Here is a 27,593-nt window from a genome sequence, read left to right as displayed (position 1 = left end):
GTGCGTCACTTCCGGTGGTGCAGCAGCCATTTTGTCAGTCGCCAGCGGATCCCGCGCGCTGGAGAAGTGCAGTTCCCCCTGGTTACAAACTCGTCCGTTCTCCCGCCGCGCTGCGGGCGCCGTGGATGAGCACTCACCAGGGCTGAAACTGGTCCGCCGCGGAGTGCCGCCGCCGCCCGCGCCGCGGACAGTGCGCGGCCTCCCTCCCGCGCCGCTGACAGGCGCCCTCGGGGAGCCGCCGTGCGCGATGTCAAGCGAGGAGAGCTACCGGGCCATCCTGCGCTACCTGACGAACGAGCGCGAGCCGTACGCGCCGGGCACCGAGGGCAATGTCAAGCGCAAAATCCGCAAGGCCGCCGCCTGCTACGTGGTCCGCGGCGGGACTCTGTACTACCAGCGGCGGCAGCGGCACCGCAAGACCTTCGCGGAGCTGGAGGTGGTGCTGCAGCCCGAGCGGCGCCGGGGCCTCATCGAGGCGGCGCACCTGGGCCCCGGCGGCACGCACCACACCCGGCACCAGACCTGGCACGACCTGTCCAAGACCTACTGGTGGCGAGGTGAGCGGCGAGCGCGGCCGGCGCCGGCTCCGCGGCGACTGAGGGTGGGGGACGCGAAAGCCGCCGCACTTCCACAGGAAGGAGGCCGGCCGCGGGGGCGGACCCTCGCCCGGGGTGGGGCCTGCGCGCCCGGCCCGCCCCGCCCGGTGCCCGGCGCCCGCACTGACGCCCGGACCCGGCGCCCCCAGTGACGCCCCGACCCGGCCCCCGCACAGACGCCCCGGCCCCGCGCCCGCAGTGACGCCCGGACCCGGCGGCCGCACTGATGCCCCGGCCCCCTGCCCCCTGCCCGCACTGATGCCCTGGTCCCCGGCCGGCATTGATGCCCCGGCCCCCCGCCCGCACTGACGCCCCGACCCGGCCCCCGCACTGATGCCCCGGCCCCAAGACCCCAGTGACGCCGCGGGGCCGGGCGGTCAGAGGCTTTTCTGGCCCGCGGTTCCCAGATTCCGCTACCACGGTGTCAGTGAGGAATAGTGCAGTTTTGTGCAGAAGTGCTGAGAAGTGATGGTGTGAACCGTGGTCTCCTACCTGGTTTTGCGGTGCAAGGGTTATAAAGTATCAGATACTCCTAATTCTAGACGCTCTGACGCTCTTCCATCTGCGCCTGGGAAGAGCGGCTGGGGAATGGCGAGGCGCTGAGTATATGCAGAAGAGCCTTGGTTACTAACGGGTCTCAGTCGTCAGAAAAAACCTCAAATCTCTTGACTCTTTGGGAACCAGCGTTAAGGAGGACCGCAGGTGCTTTTGTTTTCTCAACCACCTTTCCTTTCCACGAAGTTGGTAGATATTAAACTGCCCGGCTAGAATTAGGGAAGTGTACAGCCGCCACATAAGAGGAGTGCTGGGCGTGGTGGTGCATGCCGGCAATCCTAGTACACGTGCTGGAGTTGGCCGGGCGTGGTGGCGCACACTTGTAATTCCAGTACTTATGGAGCTGAGACAGGAGGAACGCAGGTGCAGGTTCGCGGCCAACAGCCCGCATTAGCAACTTGTGAGGGCCCCTACAACTTAGTGAGACCTCGCTTCCAAATAACGAATAAAATAAGGCTAGGGGTGTAGCTCAGAGGTAGACCCCCCCCCCCCGGGTTCAATCCACGATAAGAAAGGAAAGAAAGAGAGAGAGAGAAAAAAAGAAAGAAGGTTGGGGGTTTAGCCCAGAAGAAGTACGCCCCTGAGTTTAATCCCCAGTAATGGCCTCAATACAACACACACAGTGAAGTTTTGTTAGGAAGGATTCTCCCTCTCTTCATGTAGCACTGTAGAAATTAACTCAGGAATCTTGGTTACTTAACCTGTGAATACAGAAATTAGATTACAATACTAGTGTAAGTTTTATTCAGTTTATAACTTTATCATTAAACCTTTTCATTTACAAACTGCTGAGTAGTCCTTTTGTTCCACAGAGCATTATTTCATGCTTTCAGAAACACTCCAGATGTATATTCTTAAATGCTTTTTCTTAATTTATTTCCATTTTAGAAATAACTGAATTAAATTACAGAAACAATGCTGAAGAATAAATACAGGGTGATCACTCCATTTTGTTAGGATTGGTTTGAGCAGACAATATTTTGTTGAACTAATGTCTTGGGCATAGTATGTGTTAAAGATAGTAATTACAACCTAAGGTAACATTGATCAAGCTTTTACATGTGGGTGTAGAAATTACTTTGTTTTCACCTATTTGATTTTTTTTTTTTTTAATACTGGGCCCAGAGGAGCAGTCTGTCTCAAGCTACACCTCCAGTGCTTCTTAGTTTTTATTCTTATTTTTTATTTTTGTGGAACTGGGGGTTAAACTCACGGGAATTCTACCTTCAGTCTACACCTCCAGCCCTATTTTATGTTTTATTTATTTACTTTTTGCAGTACTAGGAATGGAACTCAGGGACATTCTACCTCCGAGGTATACCCCCAGTCCTATTTTTTTAATTCTTTATTTTTTGAAACAGGGTCTCAATAAGTTGCAAAGGGCTTCACTAAGTAGCTGAGGCTGGCTGTGAACCTGGATCCTCCTGTCTCACAAGTACTGGGATTACAAGCATGCACCACCACGCCCAGATTTTTATTTTATTTTTTGAAACAGGGTCTCACTTAATTGTGGATTGCCTCACTAAGTAGCTGAGTCTGGCCGTAAACCTGGGATTCTCTTATCTCAGTCTTCCAAGTACTAGGATTACAAGCATTTGCCACGATGCCTGATGCCTGGCTTCTTTTTTTTCTTTTCTTTCTTTTTTTTTTTTTTTTGAAAAAGGTCTCAGCCTGATATGGTAGCATATGTCTCTAATCTCAGTACTTGTGAGGCTGAGACAGGAGGATCACATGTTCATAGCCAGCCTTACCAATTTAAGGATGTTATAAGCAACTTAGTGAGACCCTGTTTTCCAGTAAAAAATAAAATAGGGCTGGTAGTGTAGCTCAGGAGTAGAATGCTATTGGGCTCAATCCCAGTACCATAAGAAAGAAAAGAAAAAATGATTACAGGTTTATAGGTGTGCTTCAGATGCTGAGCTTAACCACCCCCCCCCCCCCCCCGTGGGTCTGGGGATGGAAACCAGGGGCATTCGACCTTCAAGCTTCATGTCCTGCCCTATTTTTTATTCTTTATTTTGAAACAGGGTCTCACTAAGTTGCAGAGGGCCTCACCAAGTAGCTGAGGCTGTCCTCAAACCGTGATCCTCCGGTCTCAGCCTCCCAAATGCTGGGATTACAAGCGTGCACCACCACCCCTTGCTGTGTGTGTGTTACTGGAGATTGAACTGAGGGGTATTTGTCTCTGAGCTATGCCCTATTTTGAAACAGTCGAGTTAAATTGCTGAGGGCCTCGCTAAGTTTCTGAGGCTGGTCTCAAACCTGTAATCTTCCTGTCTCAGTTTTCCAAGCACTAGGATTACAAGTATGGGCCATCACACCTGCTACTTAACATTCTTTATGGACTTGAGTGTGTTTACACATTTGCACTTAATCATACATTAGTATACCCAAATTAAGTAATGATATAATCTTCAATTTTCTGAAATTTGACTTGTTTTTATTTTTACTATAGGTATATTAAAGCAAGTCAAAGATTACATTAAACAGTGTAGCAAATGCCAGGAGAAACTAGATCGTTCTCGTCCAATATCAGATGCTTCAGAAATGCTGGAAGAATTGGGACTAGACCTTGAATCTGGAGAAGAAAGTAATGAATCAGAGGATGACCTGAGCAACTTTACTTCACTTCCAACTACAGCCTCTAAATCTTCAAAAAAGAAGCCAGTATCCAAACATGAACTTGTCTTTGTAAGTATTACTTTCCATTTAGCTTTAACATTTTGAACTATTGTATTACTATTTGCAGGCTTGGTGAATTTTCTTTTATAAACCACTAACGCAAGCCGGGCGTGGTGGCGCATGCTTGTAATCCCCATGCTTGGGAGGCTGAGACAGGAGGATTGAACAAGTTCGAAGCCAGCCTCAGCTACTTACGTGAGGCTCTCAGCAACTTAGTGAGACCCTGTTTCAAAATAAAGTGTAAAATAGGCCTGGGAGTATAGCTTGGAGGTAGAAAAGCCCCTGGGTTCTACCCCCAGTACCACCAAAAAAAAAAAAAAAATCCACTGACCCTGCTTAGCTATTGGCACTGATGTTGAAGATTTAAGCAGGTATTTATGTCTGAAGTAGATCTTACTGAGTAAGACAAAAATGGGTCTTGCAGTAAGTTGTTATATAAGCTAAAAGTATGTTAGTACTGTTTTTTCACTGGTCATAAATATTGCTCTTCTCTAGAATGAACTTAATATCCTCTTGGCTTGGCTCTTTGTTAATTACCCCATCTTTAATATATCTTTGTAATGATGTATTAATACAGGTAGGCAAGCTATTTTTCTGGAGTAGTCTCTGGGTCATATAGAAGGTAAGATTAATCTAGCTAGGGTTTGAGTTGTAGTTTTCCAGCTAGTTTTTGTTTGTTTGTTGCCCTTTGTCCATTTCATACATCAAATTTATAATCAGTAAGAAGAGATAGCAAGAAGTGAGATAACAGGTTTTTACTATGTCAAGTAGAATAAATGTAGAAAATAGCAAGGGTAGTATATCTTTTTAATAATTTAGAGACATAAATAACAAGAAAAGAATAGAGGGTTATTTATCTATACCTAACAAGAAGGATTATTTCTTTTAAGGGTAAAAGATAAAGATGATATATAATACACCTTGATCTCCATCTTGTGACAGGTTGACACCAAAGGAGTGGTAAAACGATCTTCTCCGAAACATTGCCAGGCTGTCTTGAAACAGCTGAATGAACAGAGACTTTCCAACCAGTTCTGTGATGTTACTTTGTTAATTGAAGGAGAAGAGTACAAAGCTCATAAGTCTGTTTTGTCAGCTAATAGTGAATATTTTCGAGATCTTTTTATTGAAAAAGGCGCTGTTTCCAGTCATGAGGCTGTGGTGGATCTTTCTGGTAAGAATTTTCTAATACCCTTGCTTTATGGTATGAGTAGAAGAGGTTTGTGTATATGTGTGTGCTCCAAACACAGAATTTATGCTAACATAAAGGCTTAATTATAGAAGTAGACCGACTCAACTTTAAAGGCACTTCTTTTTAGCAAGTCTTTCAAGAGTTATAGAAAAGGCTGTTCTTAACAGCCTTTTTCTGGCTTCTTAGGCCAGAAAGTTGTAACAGAAGAATTATTTCTGGAATTTAAATAGATAAAAACAGTTTGAAGGAAATCCACAACTGCATTGGTATTATTACACTAAATGAAAATGCTATTTTTAAATTGCCTCTTTATATCTTAATTTGTGTGAGATGTGATTATACAAGGAGTACATTTGTCTTTTTATATAAGATTAATCATTAGGTGGGTTTGGTAACACATGCTTATAATCCCAGTACTTTGGAGGCTGATATTGGTGGATTACAAGTTTGAGGCCAGCCTCAGCAACTCAACAAGACTATATTTCAAAAATTAAATAGAAAAAAAAAGACAGGAAGTATAGTTCAGAAGTGGAATGCCCTTGAGTTCAGTCATCAATACTAAAAATTAAAAAAAAATTAAAAATCATTAGGTCAAACTATCAGTGTAAAAAAACCATCAGTGTAGAAAAATAAAATTTTCAGGTTAGGTTTTTTTAGTTATTATTGCTGTTGTTATAAATGACTAGTTTAAAGCCAGGCATGGTGGTGCACACTTGTAATCTCAGCATTTGTGAGGCTGAGACAGGAGGATCTGGGTTCGGGAACAGCCTAAACTATTTAGTGAGATAGTGAGGCCCTTTGCTATTCAGTGAAACCCTGTTTCAAAATAAAGAATAAAAAGCCGGGCCTGGTGGCACACACTTGTAATCCCCATGCTTGGGAGGCAGAGACAGGAGGATCACGCAGTTTCGAAGCCAGCTGCACTGGCTTAAGAGACCCTGTTTCCAAATAAAAAGCATACAATAGGTCTGAGAGTGTAGCCTGGAGGTAGAAGGGTTTCCAGGAACCCCAGTACCACCAAAAGAAAGAGAGAGAGAGAGGGAGGGAGAGGGAGAGAGAGAGGGAGAGAGAGAGAGAGGGAGAGAGATAGGGAGATAGGGGTGTAGCTGAGAGAGAGAGAGAGAGAGAGAGAGAGAGGGGGGGGGGAGGGAGGGAGGGAGGGAGGGGTGGGTGTAGCTCGGAGGTAGAATGCCCGAGTTCCATCCCTAGTACCACAAAAAAAAAAAAAAAAAGACTAGTTTGACTTTCTCTTTCCTGAACTAGAATTTATATGTATTTAAAAAGAAGATAGGCCGGGCGTGGTGGCGCACGCTTGTAATCCCAGAATTTGGGAGGCTGAGACCTGGAGGATCTCGGTTCACGGACAGCCTCAGCTACTTAGTGAGGCCCTCTGCAACTCAGTGAGACCCGGTTTCAAAATAAAGAATAAAAAATAGGGCAGGGAGTGTAGCTCGGAGGTCGAATGCCCCTGGGTTCCATCCCCAGACCCACAAAAAATAAATAAATAAATAAAATAAAAAGAAGATTGGAGCCAGGTATGGTGGTGCACACTTGTAATCCCAGAGTTTGGGAGACTGAGACAGGAGCTTTGCACCGGTTCGAAGCCAGCCTCAGCTACTTAGTGAGGCTGTCAGCAACTTAGACCTTGTTTCCAAATAAAGTATAATAGAGGTCTGGGTATATAGCCTGGAGGTAGAAAAATATTAAAAAATAAAATAAAAAGAAGATAGGAGTATAGTACAATGTGTATATTTCTATACTTTCTTTCCCTTTTTTGTACTAGAGATTGAACACCAGGGCATGCTACCCCAAAGCTACAATCCTAGACATATTTTATTTTTATTTTAAAACAGGCTCTTGGTCTGTTGCTGAGACTGGCCTCCAACTGCTCAACTTCTTGTCTCGGCCTCCCAAATACTGAGATTATAAGTGTGTGCCACCATACCTGGCTGTAGTGTTATTTTCACAAGTGTTACTTTGCTTGATGGGAGTGCTTTTTTTTTTTCCAGTGCAATATTTAATTATTTAATTTTGTGTGTGGCTATGTGGTACCGGGGAATGAACCCAGAGGCATTCTGCTTCTGAGATACATCCCCAGACCTTTTTTTTTTTTTTTTAACCTTTTTTGAGGTACTGGGGTTTGAACCCAGGGGCATTCTACCTCCGAGCTACATCCCCTTCTCTATTTTTTATTCCTTATTTTGAAAAAGCGTCTCACTAAGTTGTGGAAGGCCTCACTAAGTTGCTGAGGCTAGCTCAAACCTATGATCCTCCTGTCTCAGCCTCCCAAGTACAGAGATTACAAGTGTGTGCCACCATGCCTGGATTTTATTTTCTTTTTGTTTTGAAACAGGCTCTCACTAGGTTGATGATAGTCTCACTACTTTCTGTGGCTGTCCTTGAATCTGTGAGCTTCCTGTCTCACACTCTCAAATACTTGGATTACATACATGCACCACCATGCCCAGCAAATTATTCTTTTATTTACTGATTTTGTGTGCTTGATTATCAATTACTGAAGAAGGTATTTTAGAACATTAATTAATGTGATTCATTTGTCTGTTTATCCAGTTTTTATTTCACATATCTTGAGGCCATGTTAGGTGCAGTATCAGTTTAGGATTATTCCTTTATGATAAACTATCTTTTATGTAGTGGCTTTCTTCATTGTTCACTGTTAAATTCTGTTTTTGGTTGCTATTACTATAGCAGTGTGAATAGTATTTTTTGTTTCCTAATCAGCTTCCTCTGTTTATCTCGCCTAGCCCTATCTTACTTATTTTTTTTTTTTATTATTTTGAAAGAGTCTCAGTATGTTGGCAAGGACCTCTCTTAAGATGCTGAGGCTAGCCTCAAACCTGTGATTCTTTCTCAGCCTCCCAAGTATTGGTATTATTGATGTAATACCAATTACTGATGTGCACCACCGCACCTGGCTTATTTTTAATTTTCAGTCTCCTTGATCTTGTTTTAGATGTTTACTTAAATATATTTCTAGAGTTTTGTTTTTAATTGGGTATAATGATCCCTGACTTCTGTCTTGCATGGAAACTGTTGGACATCCTGAATAGGTTTTGAAAGATTGCATTCTCAGCCCAAAAATTGTCTTTACCTCATTCTCTTCTGTTTTTCTGAAACTAACGAGACAGATATCCACACTTCATCATCTATGTCTCTTAGTGTCTCATTCATATTTTGTCCAACTCTTTGTAGTTTATGCTGGAAATTTTTAGTTTATTCATTTTTTCGTTGTGTTTAACTTATTATTTATCTAATTTGTGTTCCATTTTTAGAGATTCTGTTTTTATCTTTCTCTTTGAGGGCAGCTTGCTTTTATGGTCCTTTGCTCTTTACTGTGTCATTTCTTTATTTTCAGTACTTGATAATTATAGTACCTAATTTATTTTCTCTTTATTTTTCCTTTTACAGTCCTTAAAATTCTTACTGACTTTGTGTGTGTATGCTTGTGTTTTACTAGAGATTGAACCTAGGGGCTTTCTACCTCTGAGCTATACCCCCAGCCCTTATTTATGTATTTATTTATTTAGTTAGTTAGTTTGTGTTTGTGTCTGGTACTGAAGATTGTACTTCCACCCTTTTTCTTTTTGAAATAAGATCTCACTTATAAGTTGCACAAGGAAGGCCTTGCTAAGTTGCTGAGGCTGGCCATGAACTTCTTCTGTCTCAGCCTCATTAGTACTGGGATTAGAGGTGTGCACAGCTGCACCTGGCTTTTTAAAAATTTTTATTTATTTTTCTTGAAACGGGATCTTACTAAGTTGCTGAGGCCTCATTTTCATTCTGATTCCTGTCTTATCTCAGTTTAAGTCTTTCCTTTATAGTTGTATGTTCACTAGCTGGTTATATAAAAGTGTCACATTTTGCATATTTTGAGTCAAAACTGAAACAGCAAGTAAGAGTTTTTGAAAGATTGCATTGGCTCTCTGTGTAATAAACCTTTCTAATTTAAGATAAATTATTATATAAGAAAAAATCAAGATGTGTTAGTATATATTTATATCATCTAATGTAAGAAGGGGAAATATTTTTACTATATTAAAAAAACTAAAGAAAGCTGTACAAATTCTTTTTTGGGAGGAGATGGGGATAGAAATATAAATAGAACTCAGGACCTTGAAAACATGTCCTACCACTAAGCTTCACCTTTAGCCTTATATGACTTCTTAGTAATCTACTCATAGAATTATCACTGTATAATGGTTTTGTCTGATATTTTTAATGATGTGAATATTGAAAATTAAAAATGACTTTTGAGAGTCAAGTTCTGACCATATTCTCCCACATAAAATAAGAATATAAGCTGGGTGTGATGATGCTCACCTGCAATCCCTGTACTGGGAAAGCTGAGACAGGATAGCAGGTTTGAGGCCAGCCTCAGTAACTTAATGAGGTCTTCCACAACTTTGCAAGACCCTGCTTGGCAATAAAAAAATACAGCCAGATGTGATGTCCCACACTTGTAATTCCAGTACTTGGGAAGCTGAGACAGGAGGATCGTAGGTTGTCACCAGCCTCAGTTACAGTCACTTAGTAAGATTTCAACTTAGTGAAACCCTGTTTTCAAAATAAAGAATAAAAAATAGTACTGGGACTATAGCTCGGAGGTAGAATGCTCCTGGGTTTAATCTCTAGTACTGCAAAAAAATAAAGAAAGAAAATAGGGCTGGGCCATAGCTTGGAAGTAGAAAGTCTGGGTTAATCCCTAGTACCACAGACACACACACACAAAGAGTACAATTTATATATATAAATATTATATATATATATTATATACATATGTAATAGATATTATGTATATTTATATACAAAATATATAAATACACATATCTTTGAATTCAGAATAAGCAAACTACAGCCCCAGGGCCATTGTCACTTTCCTCCATTTGTAAAGAAGGTTGTATTAGCGCAGCCATGCCCATTGTGCACATCTACTTTCTAGCTACAGTGTCAGAGCTGAGTACTTGGAGCAGGCATCTTGACAACTTTATGGCCTGTAATGTGTATCATCTGACTCTTTTAAGAAAAATTTTGCTGATTCCTGCCTTAGTTCTTAATTTTTAGTTGTAGAATACTTTGTTAAATTTAAATTAAATTTTTATGTGGACTATTTGATTAACAAATAAACCTATACTTATTGAAGTGAGGTTAGGGAACAGGTTGGTTGAACCCTACCTACTCACCTACCTCCCTTTTTTTTATACCCTCCATTCTCCAGCAGCTGATTCTTGAGGGGAATTTGAGGACCCCCCCACAGGGTTCTAAGGAGTACAGTTTGAAAATGACTGCCTTACAACAACTCTTGAGGTAGTAAATCTGATATTATTTTCTATTATTAGGTATTGAGCGACTTGGCTCATCAAAACGAGTCAAACAGCCAGAACAGAAAGCAAATCCAAGGGTAATTAATGGCAGAATAAATAGTCATAATTGTCTTGTATTATATTTTATATTGTCATAATTCTATGTTAATTATTCTTATAGGGTGGTTTAATGATGATTGACTTTTTTTTTTAATGCCCTACCTTTTTTGTTTCATATAGGTTTTTGTAAGGCAAGCTTTCTTCCTCTGCTGGAATTTGCCTATACTTCCGTACTCAGTTTTGACTTCTGTAGCATGGCTGATGTTGCCATTTTAGCTCGTCACCTTTTCATGTCAGAAGTTTTAGAAATTTGTGAAAGTGTACATAAGCTAATGGAAGAGAAGCAACTAACAGTGTATAAGAAGGGTGAAGTACAAACAGTCGCATCTACCCAGGACTTATCAGAACACAATGGAAGTATAGCACCTCCTATCGCTAGCAATGAGGGTACTGCAACGACTTTATCTAGTGAACTTGGGGATTGTGAAATTGTACTGCTGGTAAATGGAGACTTGCCAGAAGCTGAGCAGAATGGAGAGCTAGAACGACAGCCTGAGCCCCAGGTTTCTTCAGCAGCTGAAGCTGCTTTGTCTTCTGTGGAATGTATAACTGATTCCCATCCTGAAATTGAATCTGTTGATTTAGTAACAAAAAACAACCAGATGGAACTGGAAACTTCAAACATCAGTGAGGATGGTACAGTTTCTAATTTTCATCCTAAACTTTCAAAAGAGAATATAATCAGCAGCTCTCAAGAGAACAGTGATACAGGAAATGATACATCAACTGAGGATATCTGTGTTGAAGACATTTCAAAACATGGGGAAAACTTTGATCAACCTTTAAAAGATCAGGAAAGTCAAGTTACACCAATAACAAAGACAGAACCTGATCCTGAGGATGATACTTACAGAAGTAGGCTTCGGCAGCGTTCTGTTAATGAAGGGGGATATATCCGACTACACAAGGGAATGGAAAAAAAGCTGCCAAAACGGAAAGCCATTCCCAAGTCAGCAGTTCAACAGGTATGATGTTAAAAGAGTTGACCTTTGTAGTTTTAGCTTTAGATTGAAAGCATTCTGGTAATGAACTTATACCTAAGGAAAAAATTATTGGGGAGGGGAAATGGATATAAGAGAGCAACTTCAAGTTTGAAATACTGTTTTAATAAGGTAATATGAACTTGAGATATTTTTGTTATATAAAACTTGATACATGGCCTTAAAAATCAAATGTATATATTCACTTAGATTTTTGTTTTCTGTTCCTCAACTAGGTAGCCCAAAAATTAGTTCAAAGAGGGAAAAAGATGAAACAGCCAAAAAGGGAATCTAAGGAGAACACCGAAGAAGTGTCCCATAAATGTGGGGAATGTGGAATGGTTTTTCAGAGACGGTATGCCTTTATAATGCACACACTGAAACATGAAAGAGCTAGAGAGTACAAATGTCCAGTAAGTATCTGGAAAGATCATTGAAGGTGGCTCTAAACTCATAAATAGAATCCAGCTTATTGATTGGTTATTATTCTTACCACTGAATTCTATTTCTCTTAAATTGATGTAAGAATCATTTATCTCATTCATACATGTCATTTACTTTTCCCCTCAAATATTCAGTGATTTACCTCTTTTTCCTCTATTTTATTTTGTAGTACTGGGGATCAAACCCAGGGGCATTTTACCTCTGAGCTATACCCCCACCCCTATTTTATTTTATTTTTTTGATACAGAACCTAAGTTGATGAGAGTCACTACTTGATGAGACTGTCCTCAAACCTGTGATTCTCTTGTCTCAGCCTCCCAAGTACTGACATTACAGGCGTGCACTGTCACACCCAGCTTCTTTGCTTCCTCTTGAAACCATACCATAGTAAGCTGGTGTGGTGCGCATGTGCTTGGGAGGCTGAGACAGGAGGATTGCACAGGTTCAAAACCAACCTCAGCTACTTTATGGGGCTCTCAGCAGCTTAGTGAGACCCTGTTTCCAAATAAAGTATAAAATAGGTCTGGGAGTATAGCCCAGAGGTAGAAAAGCCCCTGGGTTCTACCCCTAGTACCACCAAAAAAAAAAAAAAAAGAAAGAAACCATAGTAAGAAAATAGTAAAAAGATCATCAAAAAATATAAACTGAAAGCCAGGCGTGGTGGCACACGCTTGTAATCCCAGCATTTGGGAGGCTGAGACCGGAGCGTGGTTCACGGCCAGCCTCAGCTACTTAGTGAGGTCCTCCACAACTTAGTGAGACCCTGTTTTAAAATAAAGAATAAGCCAGATGCGGTGGCGCATGCCTGTAATCCCTGCGCTTGGGAGGCTGAGACAGGATCGCACGGGTTTGAAGCCAGCCTCAGCTACTTAGTGAGGCTTTCAGCAACTTAGACCCTGTTTCCAAATAAAATATAAAATAGGTCTAGGAGTATATGCCAGTGGTAGAAAGCCTCTGGGTTCCACTCCCAGTACCACCAAAAATAAAGAATAAAAAAATAGGGCAGGGGATGTAGCTTGGAGGTCAAATGCCCCTGGGTTCCATCCCCAGACCTGCCCCTTCCAAAACAACATATATATATATATATATATATATATATATATATATATATATATATATATATATTGAAGCCTGGTGTGGTGGCGCATGCTTGTAATCTCAGTATTTGGGAGGCTGAGACAAGAGGGTCGCCAGTTTTCAGCTATCCTTAGCTAGTTAGTGAGGCCCTCTGCAACTTAGACCCTGTTTCAAAATTAAGAATTAAAAATAGGACTGAGAGCCGGGCGTGGTGGAGCATGCTTTATAATCCCAGCATTGGGAGGCTGAGACAAGAGGATCATGGTTTGCAGACAGCCTCAGCTACTACTTAGTGTGAGGCCTTTGCAATTCAGTGAAACCCTGTTTCAAAATAAAGAATAAAAAATAGGGCTGGCGTTGTAGCTTAGAGGTAGAATGCCCCAATGTTCCATCCCCAGTACCGCAAAAAAAAGGAAGGGCCTTGAGCATACCTCGGAGGTAGAATACCCCTGGGTTCCAACCCTGGTACTGCAGTAACACACACACACACACACACACACACACACGAATTCAGTCTTTTCCTCCTGCTGCTGAGTCATGCAGAGGCTAAGGCTTGGGCGCATTCAAAATGTGGCTATTTGGCTTCACCTGTAACCCACTTCTGTAGAGGAAGGCATTGGCATTGGAGGTGTAGTGGACATCAGTCAGTACTGCTTTACAAGGTCTCCCTCATTCATGGTGGATAGCATGTGGAATTCCCAAAGCTGCCATAGTCTTAGATAAGCACCAAGCTTTTTTGTGTGCTTGCAATTCAACCATGATGAACCAACATGTGTCAAGTTGGAGGAGGCCCTTTGTGCTGTGCACCAAATCATCCTAATTAAAGTTGGTGACAATAAGAAACTAGGGGAATGGGAAGGCCTCTGTAAAGTTGACTCAGAGGGGAAATACCATAAAATGGTTGGTTGCAGTTGTATAGCAGTTAAGGGCTATGGCAAAGAATCTAAGTTCAAATATGTCATTAAAGATGCACTTCATATTCTGAGCTGAGTGGGTTGCATGCCTATAGTATCAGTACTTAGAAGGCTATGACAGGAGAATCACAAATTGGAGGCCAGCCTTAGCAGTTTAGGAAAACACTGAGCAACTTAATGAGACCATATTTCAAAATAGAAAGGGATAGAGGTTTAGCTTGGAGGTGAAATGCCTGTGGGTATAATCCCCAGTACAAAACAAAATTTTTTAAAGTACTGGTGATTGAACCCCAGTCCTATTTTATTTTTTAGTTTGAAACCGGGTCTCACTAAGTTACTGAGTTTGTCCGTGAACCTGTGATCCTTCTCTCTCAGCCTATCAAATAACTGGGATTACAGGTATGTACCAGCACACCTGGCTAAAAAAATTTTTTTTAATATTTTATTCTGAAATATAGATAGGCATCAGGAATCATCAGATTCATGAGAAAACATTTCAAGAACAAAAGCAACTTTCTGAGCATGGTGGCACACACTTATAATACCAGTACTTTAGACGCTGAGACAGGAGGATCGCAGGTTCAAGACCAGCCTTAGCAACTTGGTGATACCCTGTTTCAAATAAAAAAAATAAAATCGGGCTGAAGGTGTATCTCAGAGGTAGAACACCCTAGGGTTCAATCCCCCTTAACACACACACACACACACACACACACAAAGCAACTTTAAGGAATCTTAAGACTGTAGTAAAAAACACACAAACTCTCACAAACTATGACTTAGAAGATAAATGAAAAAAAATCTATGAAACAAAAACATACACTTTTTCTTGTTTTAGTTCCTGAATGTAACAACAGTTTACTTAACATTTTTATCTTATTAGGTATTATAATTAGTCTAGAGATAATATAAAGTTTGAAAGGATGCAGGTGGGTAAAATATAGATAGTAGTAAAGGGAGATCCCCAGATAAAGCTGTGTACCAAGCATAGGGAGCAACCAGTTTCAGTTGCTTGCAACAAGACATAGGTGATTGTGTGTTTTAAATAAACTTAGTGAGACCCTGTTTCCAAATAAAATATAAAAAATAGGCCTGGGCGTGTAGCCTAGAGGTAAAAAGCCCCTGGGTTCTGTTTCATCCCCACTACCACACACACACACACACACACACACACACACACATACACACACACACTTCTCAGTAGACAGTTGAAAATTTAGTGAAGAATTAGTACTAAATACAAGGAAAAAGGAAGTTGGACATAGTGATATTTTTAATGTAAGCTATTTGGGGGGCTGAGGCAGGAGGGCCTCAAGTTTCAGCTCAACCATGGGCAACTTAGAAATCGTAACTGGACTGGGTGTGTTGTCGCATGACTGTAATCCCAGTATTTGAGAGATGGAGACAGGAGTGTCACAGATTTGAATCTAGCCTCAGCAATTTAGGGAGGCCCTCAGCAACTTAGAGAACCTGTTTTAAAATAAAATTTAAAAAAAGTAGGGCTAGGGTTGTAGCTCAGAGGTAGAGTATCCCTGGATTCAATCCCTAGTACTCAAAAAAAAAAAAAAAAAAAGATGAATTTTGTCTCAAAATTTAAAAGGCTAGGAATGTTGCTCAGTGGTAGAACATTTGTCTAGCATGCTAGGCTAGGGTCAATCCCAAGTACAGCACCCCCCCCAAAAAAAAAAATAAACAGGAAAGGCTCATAGTTCATCCTGTGGCTCAACTTTTCCTAAAATTTACAAGCGAATAAAACACGAATATAACTATTTTTAAATTAGGGTAGTAGGAACTTATACGTGTGTAGGGAATGGGATAAAGAAGAGAAATGGCAACCAGTAAATATGTTAGTTTCCAAAGTTAATATAGAGAGTGAAGTAGGCCTGTAAATCCCAGTTCTTGGGAGACTGGAACAGGAGGATATCAGGTTCAAGGCCAGCTGCAACAACTCAGGGAGACCCTGTTTCAGAATAAAAAGTAAATAAAAGGCCTAGAGCTGTAACTTGGAGGTAGAACACCCGTGTGTTCAGTCTCCAGTACCAAAGGGGAAAGAGAATTGTAGCCAGGTGTGGGGATACTGTAGTTTAAACTATAAAGGGCTCTGGATGTAGTCCAGTGCTGAAGTGCCCCTGGGTTCAGTTCTTATTACTGTCTCTTCTTCAAATGTTTTGTAGACAATAAGCATGTATTTTGATTTAAAAAAAAAAAGCCGGGTGTGGTGGTGCACACTTATAATCCCAGTACTTGGGTGGCTGAAATAGGAGGATACAGGTTCGTGGCCAGCCTCAGCTACTTAGGCCCTCTGCAACTTAGACTTTGTTTCAAAATAAAGAATAAAAATATATGCCTGGGGATGTAGTTCGGCAGGAGAATGCCCCTGAGTTCAATCCCCAGCACTACATACATACATACATACATACATACATACATACATACATACATCTCCCACGAATCCCTAGCAACTACAAGGTAAAAATTAGTCAGCTGGGTGTGGTGGTACACTCTTGTAATCCCAGTACTTGGGAGGTTGAGACAGGATCGCAGGTTGTGGCCAGTCTCAGCTATTTGGTGAGGCTCTCTCCAACTTAGTGAGACCCTGTTACAAAATAAAGAATAAAAAACCAGGCTGGGGTGTAGCTTGGAAGTAGAATGGCCCTGGTTTCAATCCCCAGCACCACCAAAAAAAACCCATTAGTCTTTAACCTTTCTACTTTTTCCAGTTCTTTCTGCTTCAGTTATTAGTAATATAGCGATAATATTCTGTTTCTATCAAACATTTTTGAAGAGCCAGCTCAAGCCCAGTCCTTTCCTCATTTCTCTCATTTTTCTCTTTGTGTGTGTGTGTGTGGTACTGGGGATGGAACCCAGGGGCATTCTACCTCCGAGCTACACCCCCAGTCCTATTTTTGATTTTTATTTTTAAACAGGGTCTCACTTAGTTGCAAAGGACCTCAATAAGTAACTGAGGCTGTCTGTGAAACATAATCCTCCTGTCTCAGCCTCCCAAATACTGGGATTCCAAGTGTGCACCGCCATGCCCGGCTCCCACTTCTTAAATACATTTTTACACAGAAATCCTGTGCTGTGTTTAGATTTTAAGCTTCTTTGAAGTAGGGTCTAAATCTTTATTCCTTCCATCTTTCTGATCTGGTAACTAGCATATTATCTTTTACATGGCATATGTGATTATTGATTTTTAAATTCCAGAGATGGGAAGTTGAAATATTAGTTGAGTTTTATGCTATATTTTATAATAGAAATATATTTAGACAAATTTGTTTACTTTTTCTTTTAGTTATGTAAAAAACAGTTTCAGTACAGTGCCTCTTTGCGAGCGCACCTTATTCGACACACCAGAAAAGACTCACCAACTTCATCCTCATCCAATCCCACCTCTAATGAGGCATCAGGAACATCATCTGAGAAGGGCAGAACGAAACGAGAATTTATTTGCTCCATATGTGGAAGAACATTGCCTAAATTATATTCTCTTCGAATACATATGTTAAAGCACACAGGTGTCAAGCCACATGCATGCCAGGTAAAGTTGTAACATTTAGTTTATTAAAGATTACAGCTTAATTATGGTGATGATGCTAGTTAAGGTGTATTCTGGAGTCACCCTCAGTCTTGTAAAATGTCAGGAAACTTAATGACTTCTTCAGTTGCCTAGATTAAGGGTGATTCACTATTCTTTAATTTGCTCTCTGAAGTTGTAATATAAAAAGAATCTGTTTTGTTTGTGAAATACATTAAAGTCTGGAGGATCTGTTGGGTGAAGATACCCAGTTCATCATCCTAATCATCCCTTAGCCCTCAGTAGGCTAAGGATGGACTGGAAAGGAACTGATAGGTTAGACAAGTCCCCTTGGTTTGAAAAAGTCCTCCCCAAGCTATGTGTTCTTCTCTCTTTCTGAGTATTAAGGTAACCAAATGCCAAAATATGACTTCTGGATAAAGAGTCTTGTGATTGTTGGGCATGGTGGTGCACACTTGTAATCCCAGCATTTGGGAGGGTGAGACAGGAGGATTGCGGTTTGCAGACAGCCTCGGCTAGTTAGTGAGGCCTTCTGCAACTTAGTGAGACCTTGTTTCAAGATAAAAAATTAAAAATAGAAAAATAGGGCTGGGGATGTAGCTCAGAGATAGAATGCCCCTGGGTTAACAAGAAAAGAAAAAGAATCTTCTGATTAGTTAGCTTTAGGCTGTTTCCAGTGAAAAGTTTTTAGTAGCATCTGGTTATGCATGTAAGCAGGACCCACTATTTTTTATAATTAAACAGCTTTGAAATCAGTAAGATTTTTTAAAGTATTTCCTTTTTAAGTTTTTAATTATATGAGGGAGGGTATATTCTAAGAGAAGGGGATGAATCCTTCACCCAGCTTTAATAATTATCAGCTGGATTTATCCATACTGTCTAACCCACTGCCCTTTTCCCCACCACCACAATTATTTTGAAGCCCAGCCCTAAGTATAATTTTATTCATAAATTAAATACCAACTAATAGTTGAGCCTCTGGTGTTCCACTGTAGCAGTACTCAAAATAGGTGGCTCAGTGGAAAATAAATCAGAAATAAAAGGGTAAACATGTAAGCCAGGCGTGGTGGCACACGCTTGTAATCCCAACATTCGGGAGGCTAAGACAGGTGGATCATGGTTTGTAGACAGTCTCAGCTACTTAGGCCCTCTGCAACTTAGTGAGACCTTCTTTTAAAAAAAAAAATAGAGCAGGGGGTGTAGCTCGGAGGTTGAATGCCCCTGGGTTCCATCCCCAGACCCGCAAAAAAGAAAAAGAAAAAATAAGTAAACATGTAGAAATTCTTACAGCTATTTGACATTATTGTGAGATTATGTTTAACAAACCTCCCTCCCCAGTGGATTGGGGAAAGAAAAAAGTTCTTCATCAGAGTTTGAGAAAGACTATTTTATGTATAGGAGGAGATGAGTATATTGTTCATTTAACTTTAGTCTCTCTTAAATGTACTGTTTGCCAGTTTATAAGGGTATCACAAGATCTTTTTTGTGTGTGTGGATTTTTGGGTACTCCTTTGTGCTCCTCCAGTGGTCATATAGATTTAAGGAAAATAGCATTCATTTTCGTTAAGTACTGAATTGGAAAAGAAATCTATTAGTTAGCTGGGTGTGGTGGCACATGCCTGTAATCCCAGGGCTTGAGAGGTCAAGACATGAGGATCACAGGTGTGAGGCCAGCCTCAGCAATTTAGGGAGATGACACTTTTCAAAAAAAAAAAAAAAAAAAAAAAAGGGCTGGGGCTGTAGTTCAGAACTTGAATGATCCTGGGTTTAATCTCTAGTAAAGAAAGAAAGGAAGGAAGGAAGGATGGAAGGAAGGATGGATGGATGGATGGATGGATGGATGGATGGATGGATGGATGGATGGATGGAAGAATTTACTAGGTAGCCAGGCATGGTGGCACATGCTTGTAATCCCAGCATTTAGGAGGCTGACAGGAGTATCACAGTTTGTGAACAGCCTTAGCTACTACTTACTGAAGCCCTTTGCAACTCAGTGAGACTTTAATTCAAAATAAAGAATAAAAAATAGGCCAAGTGTGACGCAAAGAAAAGTAATAATAATAATAATTTACTAGGTAGTATACCTTTGACACTTATGGTTTCAACTTTCATTTTGTTGTTTGCTAATAATTTTAATTACACAAATTCAAATTTAATTTAATTATATTATTTAAAGGTTTTGTTTGGTTTTGGTTTTGTACTGAGGATGGAACCCAGGGGCATTCTACCTCTGAGCTACACCCCCAGCCCTATTTTTTAGTCTTTTATTTTTGAAATAGGTTCTCACTGAGTTGTGAAGGGCCTTGCTAAGTAGCCAAGACTGTCCGTAAACTGTGATCCTCCAGTCTCAGCCTCCTGAATGCTGGGATTACAAGTGTGCACCACCATGCCCGGCTGTTTAAGGTATTTATTTAAAATAATAGGAAGTTTCTCTGTTCTTATTCTTCAGAAACAGCACCTATTTCCTTTTTTGTTTTATTGACTTAAACATTCTTTAGGGCTGGGGACATAGCTCAGTGGTAGGGAGCTTGCCTAGCATGTACAAGGTTCTGGGTTCAATCCCCAGGGCTGAAAACAAAACAAAATATCTTCTATTCTGTCATAGGTCTGTGGGAAGACTTTTATCTATAAGCATGGTCTAAAATTACACCAGAGTCTCCATCAATCACAAAAGCAGTTCCAGTGTGAATTATGTGTTAAGTCATTTGTTACTAAACGGAGTCTTCAGGAACATATGAGCATTCACACAGGTAATGAGAAATATATATTGACATAGCTATGTTGTATATACTTTACTATTATGTTGATTGTGCTTTAATTATATTAGATATTGTGATACTGCTGGCTATAGGGGTACAGTTTTTTTAATTATTAAACAAAGTTAAAAGGTTTTCTCAAGCTGGGTGTGGTGTTGCACACTTGTAATCTCAGTGCATGGGTAGCTGAGACAGGAGGATCACAGGTTGGGGGCCAGCCTCAGCAACTTAGTGCCATCTGCAATTTAGTGTGTTTCAAAATGAAGGAATAAAATAGGGCTAGGAATATAGCCCAGATGTAGAATACCCCCCTGGGTTCTATCCCTAGTACTACCACACACACAAAAAAAAGATTTTCTTAAATCTAGTTTTAAAACTCTTATGTAAAAATGTGCTTTTTATTTCTCTTAAAGTAGAAAAATATGTACGGTATATAAAAATCAATGAATACTGAGTCCTAAAAAAACTTCATACTTCTAGAATGTTAAATGGCGGCAGATGTAAATGTCAACATGGTAGATTGCTTATAATTTCATTAGAATTTTTATTCTGCACATACTTATTTTCAGATGCTTTAAAGTCAAAATGTGGGAATGGCTACTGAACTGTAAATACCTGATACAAGAACATGTATTCAACTCTTACTATTTTACAAACCACAGATTATGCAAACATTCTTTAGGTAGTAGCCTTTGCTAGAACAGGCTGGTACCACATAACAGTGTTCAGTCACCAGTGGACTCTACGTAACAGTGGTTCCATAAAATTATATTACCTAGTGTCATAGCCATCTTAGTTTAGATGTTTGTACAATAAAGAAATCACTTAAGGACACAATTCTCAGATTAGTGTCCCTTTCATTAAGCAATGCATGACTATGCTATAGTTTTGAGAGGAAATAAATATTTTTTTTTTTATTATTTTTGGTGGTACTGGGGGTGGAACCCAGAGGCTTTCTACCTCCGGGCTATACACCCAGACCCATTTTATATTTTATTTGGAAACAGGGTCTCACTAAGTGGCTGAGAGGCTCACTAAGTAGCTGAGGCTGGCTCCGAACCTGCACGATCCTCCTGTCTCAGCCTCCCAAGCGCGAGGATTACAAGCGTGCACCACCACGCCTGGCTTTTATTCTTTATTTTGAAACAGGGTCTAACTGAGTTGTGGAGGGGCTCACTAAGTAGCTGAGGCTGTCTGCAAACCATGATCCTGTGGTCTCAGCCTCCCAAATGCTGGGGTTACAAGCATGCACCACCACGCCCAGCTAGAAAAATAGAGATTTTGACAAGCTTTGTTGTTACCATTAGAAGACTCTTGTCAATATTACATGGCTTCCATGAACTCTTGATAAAATAACTTCTGAAATATGACAGAAAATTCTTTTAGCCAGGTGTGGTGATACACATTTGTAATCCCAGCATTTGGGAGCATTTAAGACAGGAGGATTGTGGTTTGCAAATAGCCTCAGCTACTTAGTGAGGCCCTTTGCAACACAGTGAAACCCTGTTTCAAAATAAAGAATAAAAAATAGGGTTGGGTGTATAGTTGGGAGGTAGACTACCCCTGGGTTATATCACCAGTACTACCAAAAAAAAATTATTTTAGTTGAGCATGATGGCGCATGTCTATAGTCCTAGTACTTGGAAGGCTGAAACAGGAAGATTGCAAGTTTGAAGCCAGCCTTTGCAATTTAGTAAGATCCTCAGCAACTTAGGCCTTGTTTCAAAATAAGAAATTAAAAAAGGGATAGGGGTATAGCTCAGAAATAGAATGCGCTTGGGTTCCATTTCAGTAGCCACACCCCTGTTCCCCACCCCCCACATATTTGTTTAGAAGAGGACCTGATTGCTGGATCTTTGACACATTTTTTACATTTTATAGGAGAGTCCAAGTACTTTTGCTCAGTTTGTGGAAAGTCTTTTCATAGGGGCTCTGGACTCAGTAAGCACTTAAAGAAACATCAGCCAAAACCTGAGGTTCGAGGCTACCATTGTACTCAGTAAGTATGTAGAATGCGAAACATTGAGTTAATTTCATTACTTTCTTATTTGGTTTACTTGAAAGTTGTTTTTATGAGCTGGGCATGGTGGCCCGTGCTTGTAATCCCAGCATTTGGGAGGCTAAGACAGGAGCTGAGTTAACAACTAGCCTCAGCTACTTAGTGAGGCCCTTTGCAACTCAGTGAGATCCTATTTCAAAATAAAGAATTAAAAATAAGGCTGGGGGTGTAGCTCGGAGGTAGAATATCCCTGGGTTCCATCCCCAGTACCACACACAAAAAAAAAAGTTGTTTTTATAAGAAAATATTTAAAGTTACTACTAGATTATACTTTAATCTTTATTTTGCCTAGGTATTGCTATTTATTTTTTAAGTTTTATTGAGATAGGAATCACAGTGACTTAAAGAGATTTTCCCACTGTACACCATAGGAGGACTGTAGGAAAGTAGTCCACAGCTAGCCAGAGTTCCTTTCTAAGCAGTTACTCTAAAGAGCTAGATACCCTACTAGCTTATCCTTCTTTCTGACTCTTTATTTCTCTTGCTCTATTCATTTTCCCAATGCTTCCTGAAATCTTTGTTTTTAAATATTTGAGATTAAATTCATATAAATCACTTTAGCCAGATATGGTTGCTCCTACTTATAATCTCAGTGTGAGACTGAGTCAGAAGGATCAAAAACAGCCTCAGCAAATAGTGAGACTTTTATCAACCTAGCAAGAACCTGTTTCAAAATAAAAATAAAATAGGCCTGGTGATGCAGCTCCGAGTTAGAATGCCCCTGAGTCATTTCTAATGACACGTGCGTGTGCGTGCGCACACACACACACAAGTTCCTTTTTTTTTCTTTTTTTGGCAGTACTGGGGATGGAATCCCAGGGGCATTCTACCTCCCAGCCACTCCCCAGCCCTATTTTTTATTCTTTATTTTGAAATAGGGTTTCACTGAGTTACAAAGAGCCTCAGTCCTCAGTAGCTGAGGCTGTCCCTCGAACCGCAATTTTCCTGTCTCTGCCTCCCACATGCTGGGATTACAAGTGTGTCCCACCATGCCCAACTAAAAAAGTCACTTTTAAATGTATTATTTAGGGGCTTTTAGTACATTCCCAGTGTTGTACAAATATTACCACTAAGTTTAGAATTCCTCCAATACTGAAGCAATTTATAGCTCTGCCTTAGCTTTTAACTTCCTATTTGTGCAGATTCGGGTCGTCTAGAGGTCGTAGATCAGGGCCTTTTCACGTCTTTTCTAAGCATGTCCTTAGTTCTGATTAAACATGTGGACTCTTCTGTGTTTCCAGAAAGAAGATTTTCAAAATCCTATGCCCCAAAACATCTTATTTCCTTGCTTTCAATTTATTTACACAAAATCATTATTTTTTGCCCAATGTGGCAGTGGTAAATGCTTTACCTTTTGATATTTGCAACAAACTCCCTACCCCCAACCCTCAGTAATAGAAGAGTTTGGATAAATAGAGGTAGAGAGAGGCTCCTTCAGAGATAGGTCAAAACAACCATAGTTCTTCGGGAGTCCCTTTAGCAGGAAAATCATAAGTCCAAGGCCAGCCTGAGCAACAGAATAAGATCTGAGAGGAGAAACCATTGGGGGATATAGCTCAGAAATACCATGCTTTTCTGACATGTTTGAGGCTGGGTTTAATCCCCAGCACCAAAAAATAAATAAAATAAGTTCCTAAAGTATTAGGACTCTATTTTGGGAATGCAGGCTATTTTCAAGGGTGTGTCTGAGCTCAGGCTCTGAGAAGGATAAGGGGCTGAGCTAAGTTTAAAAATTCAATATTTTGAGCTGGGTATGGTGGTGCATGCTTGTAATCCCAGTACTTGGCAGGCTGATACAGGAGAATCACAGGTTTATGGCCAGCCTCACACAAGGCCCTCCACAGCATAGAGACCCTGTTTGAAAATAAAGAACTAAAAAATAGGGCTAGGGGTATAGCTTGGTGGTAGAATGCCCCTGTGTTCAATCCCCAATACCACACAAAAGAATTCAACAGTTTGTTGTTCTGGATTAAACATTTAGTTTCAACTGTAAACTTTTTAAATTAGTTCCTAGAGATCCCAGTGAAGTTGATTCTTTCTGTTATTTTGTGGTACTGGGGATTTAACCCAGGACATTATACCCTAGCCTTTTAAATTTTATTATTTTTATACTTTTACAGATATAATTTAATTATACATCAGTGAGAGTCACAGTGTACAAACATACAGGTACACATCACTTGGTGTATTTCCCTCCATATTCTTCCCATCCCTGCTATTCCTTTTTTCTTTCCAAACATAATAGTGTGATTGGTAGTGAAACCTTGTATGGACATACCTTGTTTGAACTGCTCCCTTCCTCAGTCCTCATTCTCTTTCCTCACCTTCTTCCCCCAACCTCCTTCCACTATTCTATTGGCCTCTCTCATATAACTGAAGTCCCTTTTGCTTCCTATTTTACTCTAGATTCATTTTAAAATAGTTTATTATCAACACATTTTTCATTATAAGTGAAAGAAAACCCAACCCAAACTGGCTTGAATGAAAGGTAAATCTAGAAGCCTGAGTAGTTTATTGTAATCTGGTTTCAGATTGATTAATACTTGGTTTCTCTCAGGCTTCATATGGATAAGGCAGTGGCAGTGGTTTCAGCCTCACATCCTCTCAATTTCCACGTTGGCAAGCTTCTTTTCTGGTAGTTCCTGTAAGAGCCCTGAAGTTCACTCTGATTAGATCAAGTTAAGTTATTTGGACGCCCCTAAGTCAATCGCTCTGACCAAGGGAATGCTGTTCTCTGATTGACTTGGGCATGGCATGAATTGTTCAAACCATAGAGTCAAGGGTGAAGCCTGCCTTTAACTCATGGACAGAGACTGAAAGGGGTGAAGTGGATACAAAAGGGGTAGCAGAGAGGGAAGAGGAGGGATGGACAGTAAACTTCTATAATAGCCTTTGGGAACTCTGTGAGATTCTTTCTCAAACATATGTAATGCCCTAAAGATAAAGTAACTTAAAACTATGCATCCTTGATGTAAGATGGAAAATTAGGACTTTTTAAAAATTTGGGATCATCTTGGGGAGTTTTCAAAAACTTGAGAATATACTTAGGTTGTGGAAAATTTGTTTTAAAAGATTAAATGATCTGAGTTACCAATCTTCATTGCAGATGTGAAAAAAGTTTCTTTGAAGCTAGAGATCTTCGCCAGCATATGAACAAACATCTTGGTGTGAAGCCATTTCAGTGCCAATTTTGTGATAAGTGTTATAGTTGGAAAAAAGACTGGTATTCCCATGTCAAGTCTCATTCTGTCACTGAGCCTTACAGGTAGGTAAATTTGAGAAGGATTTGAACTTAACTGAGAAATATACTTAGATTGATTCTTGTGCCTGCTAGTGCTTTGGGAAAATAATTTAGGTCTTTTCTCCTATTTTAGGTGCAATATATGTGGCAAAGAATTTTATGAAAAAGCTTTGTTCAGAAGGCATGTAAAGAAAGCCACCCATGGGAAGAAAGGAAGAGCAAAGCAAAACTTGGAACGGGTGTGTGAACAATGCGGAAGAAAGTTCACTCAGCTGAGAGAGTATAGAAGACACATGAACAACCACGAAGGTAAGCACACAGCACATACACAGAACGCAAGAGCCAGGCTAGTGCTGGTTCTTTCTGTCCTAGTGACAGAGGTGAACTAGAGCCCCACAGCACATGTTTATTAAGGCTCCATTGCCTTATCCTGGGATTGTAGGATTGCTGTGAATGAATAGACAAGATTATTATGGTGGCGCACGCTTGTAATCCCAGCATTTGGGAGGCTGAGACAAGAGGATCACGGTTTGTAGACAGCCTCAGCTACTTAGTGAAGCCCTTTACAACTCAATGAGAGCCTGTTTAAAAATAAGAATAAAAAATAGGGTTGGGGGGGTAGCTTGGAGGTAGAATGCCCCTGGGATTCATCCCCTGTACTGAAAAAAATAAAAAAGATTATGCTCCTATCTGCAACTTTTTTTTCTCCCTCTTTTCTCCGTCCTGGGGATTGAATCCAGGCCTTCTGCCTCTGAAGTACACCCTAAGCCTTTTTATGTTTTATTTTGAAATAGCTTAAGTTGTTGAGGATGGCCTTGAACCTGCAATCATCCCAAGTACTAGGATTATAGGCCTGTTTTATCACAATTGGCTTATCAGTAACTTCTGTCCATGGGAACATCTTTAGAGAAATCATAGAGCAGAGACTGAAGCAGTAGAATTGCACAGTTCAAGGCTGATCTGCACAGTTTAGGTAAGAACTGTTTCAAAACACAATTTTTTCAAAGGTCTAGGGAGCTGGGTGTGATAAAGCCTCTTATCCCATCTACTCAGGCTGAGGCAAATTTGAGGCCAGCCTTAGCAGCTTACTGAGACTCTGAACATAAATATAGACTAGGGTTGTAGCTTAGTGCTACAGCATTTATCTAACATGCCTGAGGCCCTGAGTTCAATCCCAGTATAGCAAAAGTATTGTCATAGTCAAGGTAAATAGGCATATAGTATACTGTACTTTTAAAATATTATTTGCCAGCCAGGTGTGGTAAGTGATTGCCTGTAACCCCAGTACTTGGGAGGCTGAGACAGGAGGATTGCAGGTTTAAGGCCAGCCTTAGCAACTCAATGTAGACCCTTAGCAACTTAGTGAGACCCTTTTTACAAATAAAAATAAAGTAGGGCTGAGGGTATATAGCCTGGAGGTAGAAGGCCTCTGGGTTCCACCCCTAGTACCACACCCAAAATGTGTGTGTGTGTGTGTGTGTGTGTGTGTGTGTGTGTGTGTGTGTATTTGCCAAGAAAATTTCAGTATATTTCAACGCTTCCATATCATCACACTTTTTAATTTTTTTTTTTTTTTTTTTTTTTTTTTTTTTTTTGGTAGGAGTTAAGCCATTTGAATGCTTAACATGTGGAGTAGCTTGGGCTGATGCTCGATCTCTGAAACGCCATGTCCGAACACACACTGGTGAAAGGCCGTATGTCTGTCCTGTATGTAGCGAAGCCTACATAGATGCTCGAACACTCCGTAAACATATGACTAAATTCCACAGAGACTATGTGCCTTGCAAAATTATGCTGGAAAAAGATACCCTTCAGTTTCATAACCAAGGGACTCAAGTAGAACATGCTGTTAGCATCTTAACTGCAGACATGCAGGAACAAGAAAGCAGTTGTCATCAAGAACTTGAGACTGTGGTGGTGACGGGAGAAACTATGGAAGTTCTTGAAGCTGTTGCCGCTACTGAAGAGTGCCCATCAGTATCTACGCTTTCTGACCAAAGTATTATGCAAGTGGTTAATTATGTGTTAGCACAACAGCAAGGACAGAAGCTGTCTGAAGTCGCAGAAGCTATTCAAACTGTTGAAGTAGAGGTGGCACATATTTCAGAAGCAGAGTGA

The 27,593-nt window shown here is 40.5% G+C and overlaps 1 protein-coding gene across 1 annotated transcript; it reads left to right on the top strand.

The window, feature by feature from the left end:
* On the top strand, window positions 1-27,593 carry ZBTB11 (zinc finger and BTB domain containing 11; the record flags this gene model as incomplete). The annotated part of the gene is made up of 11 exons (XM_080696354.1): window positions 1-557; window positions 3,607-3,842; window positions 4,776-5,007; window positions 10,587-11,431; window positions 11,683-11,859; window positions 17,177-17,422; window positions 20,025-20,169; window positions 22,057-22,174; window positions 25,341-25,499; window positions 25,609-25,784; window positions 27,076-27,593. The coding sequence occupies exons 1-11, from the start codon at window positions 248-250 to the stop codon at window positions 27,591-27,593; spliced, it is 3,162 nt and encodes a 1,053-aa protein (XP_080552480.1). The 5' UTR covers window positions 1-247.

The sequence above is a fragment of the Muscardinus avellanarius genome (genome assembly GCF_963383645.1).
Source record: "Muscardinus avellanarius genome assembly, chromosome: 5".
Lineage (NCBI taxonomy): Eukaryota > Metazoa > Chordata > Mammalia > Rodentia > Gliridae > Muscardinus > Muscardinus avellanarius.
The sequence above is the reverse complement of the archived record's forward strand: the minus strand, read 5'-3'. Positions and strand labels throughout refer to the sequence as shown.